This window comes from Stigmatopora nigra, chromosome 3, assembly GCF_051989575.1.
Source record: "Stigmatopora nigra isolate UIUO_SnigA chromosome 3, RoL_Snig_1.1, whole genome shotgun sequence".
Lineage (NCBI taxonomy): Eukaryota > Metazoa > Chordata > Actinopteri > Syngnathiformes > Syngnathidae > Stigmatopora > Stigmatopora nigra.
The window spans coordinates 245-8,292 of NC_135510.1; the positions used below are offsets into that span (position 1 = coordinate 245).

Sequence of the window (8,048 nt, forward strand, 5' to 3'; positions counted from 1 at the left end):
ATATATATATATATATATATATATATATATATACATACATATATATATATATACATACATATATATATATATACATACATATGCATATACATATACACACACACCCCCCCCCCCCCACCATTTTTTTCTCACGCCAGAACTCACACACGCACTGAACAACGTTGCCTAAATTTGTGCCTACCCACAGCACAGGACACTTTCCAACAAACTGCCCCAAATGTACCTGCCAGAGACTAGTATTAACAGGGTTTTCCGAAAATTGCCGCCCAGTTACATCCTGTCATAATCCATGTCAAATGTGTATTTCTGATCCCCGTCAAAGGCTTAACCCTAGTTTGTAAATCAGTGATTGATGCCCAGTCTCGTTTCCCACTAGCGCTTTGGTTTTTCCTTTTGTTTTTGGGACTTTGATATTAATACATTTTGCATTGTCCACTACTCTGGCGGGCTTCCCAGCAATCGGGTCGCCCCCGTTCATCTGGCAAGAAAATATCGGTTTGTGATTGAGTTGATTGTGCATTCTCGCCTCCTCCACATCAAGCCTGACGCTGAGTTACGAAGTTCAAACTATCCCCAAATTTACCAAAATGAAGGATGGCGATGAAAGATAATGTATTATGGTCACATTACTGTATATTTACATTTGGCTTCATTTTAACAAGGTTTGTTGAGCAAAATATCAGTAAACACAAGTTGTAGAAGTGTCTATGTGTGAAATTTAAAAAGGAAGCCAGTTATGACTTTCTCCACATTTGTGGACTTTGGATCATGTTTTTATATTTCTATGCAGAATACATATTCCTAAACATTTGCCCACTATAAATCACTTCTGACATTTTGAATGATCTGTTAAGAACTTTTGGCCAAAAGTTATGTATCTATAACAACGGCATAACTTAATCCCATCTCAGCATAAAACCTAATACTTGGGTCTCAAAGTTTGTGAAGCTTATATATTTGACCGAAATCTACAAGAAGTTGATGCACTCAGCATTGAGTCCATCTCAAAGAATGACAATTTTCACAGACAATGTTATTTTTCATGCTTTAATGGGCAACATCTTTCTAAAATTTAACTTGAAAATAACTGAAACAAATGAGAAGTACATTTTCAAATGATCCAATAAATTGTTTTCATGAATCAAACTGGTCAAGAAGCACAATAAGGATCACAGATCAAGAAAAACAATAAGGACCACAGTAAACTCGAGCGGTGTTTCCTGCAATCCTACATTCTAATATTCCTCCCCTTCCTCTCCCTGATCATCCACTGAGTCAGCGCCAACCTCTTCGTAGTCCTTCTCAAGCGCTGCCATGTCTTCTCTGGCCTCAGAAAATTCTCCCTCCTCCATACCCTCACCCACATACCAGTGGACAAATGCACGCTTGGCATACATCAAATCAAACTTGTGGTCAAGCCGAGCCCAGGCCTCTGCCACGGCTGTTGTGTTGCTTAGCATACAAACAGCTCTCTGCACTTTAGCTAAGTCTCCACCAGGAACCACGGTGGGTGGCTGGTAGTTAATGCCCACCTTGAAACCCGTGGGGCACCAATCTACAAACTGGATGGTGCGCTTGGTTTTGATGGTGGCGATGGCAGCATTTACATCTTTGGGGACCACATCACCACGGTACAAAAGGCAACACGCCATGTACTTGCCATGACGAGGGTCACATTTCACCATTTGGTTGGCTGGCTCAAAACAGGCGTTAGTAATGTCAGCTACCGTTAATTGCTCATGATAGGCTTTCTCAGCAGAGATAATGGGTGCATAGGTAGCCAGAGGGAAGTGGATACGAGGGTAAGGTACCAAGTTGGTCTGAAACTCAGCCAGATCGACATTAAGAGCGCCGTCAAAACGGAGGGAGGCCGTGATAGATGATGTGATCTGACTGATCAGTCTGTTCAGATTGGTGTATGTAGGACGTTCCATGTCTAGGTTTCTGCGGCATATATCATAAATGGCTTCATTATCTACCATAAAGGCACAATCTGAATGCTCGAGAGTTGTATGTGTGGTCAAGATGGAGTTATAGGGCTCAACTACAGCCGTGGAAACCTGAGGAGCTGGATAGATGGAAAACTCCAGTTTGGATTTCTTGCCATAATCCACAGATAGACGTTCCATCAAAAGGGAGGTGAAACCGGAGCCGGTCCCGCCACCAAAGCTGTGGAAAACCAGGAATCCCTGAAGCCCAGTGCACTGATCAGCCTGATGAACAATGGAAACATTAAATGGAAGTCACATTTTTATTCTCAATCACAGGATATGATTTACTTCAATGCTCACCAGTTTGCGTATTCTGTCCAGAACCAGGTCAATGATTTCTTTGCCGATGGTGTAGTGACCACGCGCATAGTTGTTAGCAGCGTCCTCCTTGCCGGTGATCAACTGTTCAGGGTGGAAGAGCTGTCGATAGGTTCCGGTGCGAACTTCGTCTAGAGATCAAATCAAGGTGCTGTTCAACGCATATACCGACATTGCCAAAATTACTCATTTAATCAATTTGTGCAAATTACCCTTGCAGAAGCACCACTCTCGCCTTAGTTACGATTGCTAAGCCGAACAGCTTCATGATTGTAATCTAACGACACAAGCTATTGTATGCAGATGTATACCAACGTTTCAAGTGATTTCTTTTTTAAAATACCAGTACTACAATCTCCAAATTAAAGCAAATGGGTTTAAAATATTCAGCAGAGGCTTATATTGAAAATTCTCACGAATATAGCAAGTATCGGGGCAAAAGCAGAGTGTTGACACTGACAGCAAAGCAAAAGGTTGGATCACTAAGGTGTCTAATTCATTGAATCGTCCATGAAAAATAAAAACTAATTAACGCCTAGGCACTTATTAGGATGCTATCTATGTTTACTGACCAACTGCAAACCCAGATGTGAGGTTAACTAACCTAATCTAATGAAACAGCTATACCTGGATGTTAGAAAGACGGACGGCTTTTAGTAATAATAGTACAACTTTGATATCCAGTTTTAGAAACATTATTACTTCTACCTATGAATTTTAATGCAAGACAGCTCACATGAATCTTTACCACAACAATAATTTAGACAATGAGGAATCTGAGTTGGTCAGATCATTCTCCTAACCGCGGTCTGTAGGACTTGATTGATGGCTGTATAAAAAGCGGAGTTTGCAAAAGGTCAATTAATGACAATGAACTCAGTCCATATTAAATGGGAGGGCTGGCAACGATAATTCGCCGACAGCTGCTCCCAGTACAAATGGATTGGAGGTCTATCATCTTCAATGCCAGTCCATGAGTTAATATTTAGAATAGTTAGGCAATGGAACAGTCATTCAGAGTTGTGTAGTTTACCAATGACTGTGGGCTCCAGATCCACAAAGACCGCTCTCGGAACGTGCTTTCCTGCTCCTGTTTCACTAAAGAAAGTGTTGAAAGAATCGTCTCCGCCTCCAATCGTCTTGTCACTGGGCATCTGTCCATCCGGCTGAATTCCATGTTCCAGGCAGTAAAGCTCCCAGCAGGCGTTCCCAATCTGAACGCCAGCCTGTCCAATATGCACTGAGATACACTCGCGCTGATGGGGTAGGGGGGAAAAAGAACATAGAATACATACATACATAGAATTCCAATTTTTCACTTTTCATATACATGATACAGTCATACTCTATGTACTAAATTTTCAGGTTACGGAAGCGAAGTTCCCCCGAGATACAAAAAAGATCCTTCTTATAAAATTGTGACATTTTGACAAATTTTAAAGTGTTTAGTTGGTAGTTGTGTGAGGACTGTAACAAATTAAATAATTTACATATTAAGTAATGCTCTGCAGGCATGGCCAAAAGTTTTGAGATGACAAAAATTACATTTTCACAAAGCCCGTTCCTTCAGGGGCTTTAGGGTTTTGTCAGATGCTTCTCTGGTATAAGGACTTTCCATTAGAAGCATTTCACAACTATTAAAAGCTTTTTTATAGAGAATACATGCAATAGCTCAATATTTGGAGTGTTGACACTTATTTTTCAAGACCTCTGCAATTCGTCCTGCAATCCTGTCAATCAACTTTTGAACCAAAACCTGACTGGTGGCCGTCCATTCTTGCATAATCAATGCTTGGAGTTTGTCAGAATTTGTGGGATTTTGGTTGTCCATCCGCCTCTTGAGGATTGACCACAAGTTCTCAATGGAGTTAAGATCTGGAGAGTTTCTTGGCCAAATGCCCCAAATCTTTCCCAAGCCATTTTGTTTATTATATTTGCTTCATGGCAAGGTGATCCATCATGCTGGTAAAGGCATTGTTTATCACCAAATTGCACCTGGATGGTTGGGAGAAGTTGCTCTCGGGGGGAATTCTGGAACCATTCTTTGTGCATGGCTGTGTTTTTAGGCATATTGTGAGAGAGCCCACTCCCTTGACCGAAAAGCAAGCATACACATGAATGGTCTAAGGCAGGGGTGTCAAACTCTTTTTTTTGTTGAATTTGAACATAAAACAGAAAGTAGGCACTCATCATAAACTTTCTTGGGCCACAGAAAATGATGCGGTGGGCCAAATTTGGCCCACGGGCCCCCACTTTGATGCATCACTGTCGGCACGAGACAAGACTGATTGCAGCGCTCACCTCATTTTAAGTATTGGCCTTAACTAGCATGCAGATGCACTCACACTTGCCTGCTGCCATTTCTGGGCAAGCTCTGTACTGGTGGTGGCCCGATCCCATAGCTGAAACAACTTCACGAGACCGTCCTGTGGCTTGCTGGACTTTCTTGGATACCCTGAAGCCTGTTTGGCATCAATTGAACCTTTCTTCCAAGCATCCAGGAGCAATTTGGCGAAGAATGCCTTTTCCAGTAAGATGAAACACCTTGCCAAAAAGCAAAGGTCGTAACAAAATGGCTTAGAGAACAAAACATTAAGATTTTGGTCCCTGGGCTGGGAAACTTTCAAGAACTTAATCCCATTGAGAACTTGTCGTCAATCCTCAAGAGGCAGGTGGACAATAGAAAAAATCTACAAATTCTGACAAACTCCAAGCATTGATTATGCAAGAATGGACGGTCATCAGTCAGGATTTGGTTCAAAAGTTGATCTACAGCATTCCAGGGAGAATTTCAAAGGTCTGGAAAAAGAAGAGCCAACACTGAAAATATTGACCTATTGCATGTAAACCTCAATAAAAGCTTTTGATGCTTGTGAAATACTCATAATTGAAAGTCATTATACAACAGAAACATCTGGGAAAGAATGGAAGAAGAATATTTACACCAACTGAGTGGAATTGTATTGTCTTTATTTAAACTGCCATGCATGTTTTTGGAAAGCAGATCTTATTATACTGAATCGACAATGTTGGGGCCAGGCCCCAGATTCATGCAGATGAGCAAATTATTCTTGAGACATGTCTGGTAAGGTTGTAAAGGTTTACCCAACTTCATTTCTAATCCCAAAATGTATCCATGTCTATGGAAAGTGTCTGTTCTAGCACACGTTCAACTGGGGGCCAGAAATGGATGTTTTAACACAAAAGCTCCGAGAGTCCTTCCATATTCTACATCCTTTTGAGCACTAAGAAAAAATGCAAAGATGTAAACTCACCATATTTTGTGAAGGAGAGAGGTCTCTGAAAGAATCAGCAACAAGTTGAACAGGTGAGAAGCACACAAGTTAATTTATTAACAAAAGAGCCATAACTTTTGTGCTTGACTACCGTATTTTCTCGCATATAAGACGTAATTGTAACCCGAAATAATTATGATTGAATTGAGGGTACAGCTTTTATGTGCACAAATTAGACTTGACATGCGCGAAACTGCACGATGAGATACCATAGCGTAGGACAAAGCGCCCAATACGGTCATGTATTTCAAAATAGACATAAGCTAAATAGATAAACCGCTAAACCAAATTACATTATTTTGACATTTAAGAATGAAATTCAAGCCAAAAAAAAGTTTTTTTCATAAAACGTGAAAAAAACTCACTGGTGCCTGCCATTGCTTGCTTGGGGCGCTGCCATATTACCTTTTACCGGTAGTTAGACATGCTATGACTGGCCAGGCGCCAGTAGCCTTTATACATGTGTTCATACGCTTTACCATGTCAGCACACCCCAATATTTGTTAAGGTAAGACTGATCGAAGGTCTTGCAGTCGATCATTAAAATATCAGCCTTGATACCTACTTGATGTGTCTCTCATGCTATAATTACATCCACATGTGCAATCCATCCTTTCGATTCATACAGTATCTCAGAAATACCACGTGTGATTTTCTTAAAATTTTCCCTTCAAAGTAACACGTGTAACTCATTTTAAAACCACAAATATGGAGATGAAAATTGTGAATCAGGGGGCGTCTTATACGAGAAAATTGTAAAATTCAACAATTTAAGGCAAATTTAGGGGTATTGCTTGTTCGCGGAGGCGGTCAATATACAAGAAAATACGGTAGTTATGGCCCTGCAATAAAGTAGCTTTCTATATTCCAAACCTTGTACTGATATACAAATATGTGGTGTAAATATCTACCTTGACCATGAGTGTTATATGTATAGCAGAAAATCAAATAATCAGAAAATCAGAATATCCTGTCAAATTAGCCAACCAAGGAATGACTTCAAAGTTCCTAATCGTTTGGCAGTTGTTTTAAATGAATCGGGTGCCAATTGTGTAAAAAGTTGAAGATTTTTCAAAGATTCACCCATCAGGAAAGTTACAAGGACCTGCTTGAAGGGTGACTGTGTTATGGCTCCCCCAAAAAATCAAGTTACATCTCTTAATTTGACAAAATAACAATTTCAATTCAAATGTTTCGACAATAGTATTCCAATCGACCATCCATCATCAGCGCATGTTGTTTTTATTACAAAGATTGGCAAGATTAAAGACAACCAAAGAGATACAATTCCAAGACAGTATTCATTAAACCACAAGGTTATACTAGCAGTGTCATTGTTCTGAGAACAATTTATAGTCATAAAATAAAGATTAAGTGACTACCATTATTAGTATTGTAGTATTAGGAGATCTTACCGACAACCAACTCCGGATTCAGACTGTGACTCTTAATACGTGATATGATTTGACCGACTTTGTAAAAGAGCAGGAAATACTCTAAAGGGCACACGCTGCCTTTGCACAAAGAAACCTCACGCGTACTGCTCTGCTAGATTTGGAAAACGTATACAAGCCCGTCAGGACGAGATGGCATAAAGGACATCAACGTCATAAAAGCTTAGAACTAACAACACGGAAGACATGAGCGAACGTGATAAAAACTGACGAAACAGCGTCGACTAATCCAATTTATATTAACTCCAACTCCGTCGTAGTGTCAAAACCAAATGTTTTACAAATTCATTCGATCTTTAACGACATTTAGATTCGGCGTGTGTCTGCGGGCCAACTGTCCTCCTATGCCTAATCATTGGAATGAAGTGAATATGGCCCTCATTTTGTTGCATTTGGTGGCTGTAACGTGAGATGAAAGGAAGTCACTTTACGTTAAAATCAATGTGTGACCATGTGCAAAAATTCAGAACAGTGGTAACTCTACCTAAAGAATTAATTTGTTGCAGAAGTGGCCTTAATTTTCTGTAAATTAGTCACATTTTACATTTAAATGCCCTAATCTGTTCCATGGTCCCCCAAACAACCTCCTACTATTTATTTATTGATTGATTCATTTTCTGAACCACTTTATCCTTGCGAGGGTCGCGGGGGTGCTGGAGCATATGTCATGGCCAACTGGCTCCCTCGCATATCATTTTTTTCCCCGTATCTAGAGATAATTATATGATATGATATTATATAATATATATATATATATATATATATATATATATATATATATATATATATATATATATATATATATATATATATATATATATATATATATATATATATATATATATATATATATATATATATATATATATATATATATATATATATATATATATATATATATATATATATATATATATATATATATATATATATATATATATATATATATATATATATATATATATATATATATATATATATATATATAT

At 38.9% G+C, this 8,048-nt stretch overlaps 1 protein-coding gene across 1 annotated transcript; it reads right to left on the reverse strand.

The window, feature by feature from the left end:
• Positions 1 to 1,033: 1,033 nt before the first annotated feature.
• LOC144194361 (tubulin alpha-1C chain-like) lies at positions 1,034 to 7,430 on the reverse strand. Its single transcript, XM_077713395.1, has 5 exons — positions 7,021 to 7,430; positions 5,585 to 5,609; positions 3,343 to 3,565; positions 2,292 to 2,440; positions 1,034 to 2,213 (listed from the first exon to the last, which is right to left on the reverse strand). Exons 2-5 carry the CDS (start codon positions 5,585 to 5,587, stop codon positions 1,236 to 1,238), a joined length of 1,353 nt encoding a protein of 450 aa, XP_077569521.1. The 5' UTR covers positions 5,588 to 5,609; positions 7,021 to 7,430; the 3' UTR covers positions 1,034 to 1,235.
• Between the last annotated feature and the right edge of the window lie 618 nt (positions 7,431 to 8,048).

Bases quoted from the DNA above. Each gene is read 5' to 3' on its own strand.
- LOC144194361 (XM_077713395.1), bottom strand. The intron at 2,441-3,342 runs GTAAACTACACA...TTTGATCTCTAG, and splicing joins TCTGGAGCCCACAGTCATTG to ACGAAGTTCGCACCGGAACC. The intron at 2,214-2,291 runs GTGAGCATTGAA...ATTGTTCATCAG, and splicing joins TGGACAGAATACGCAAACTG to GCTGATCAGTGCACTGGGCT.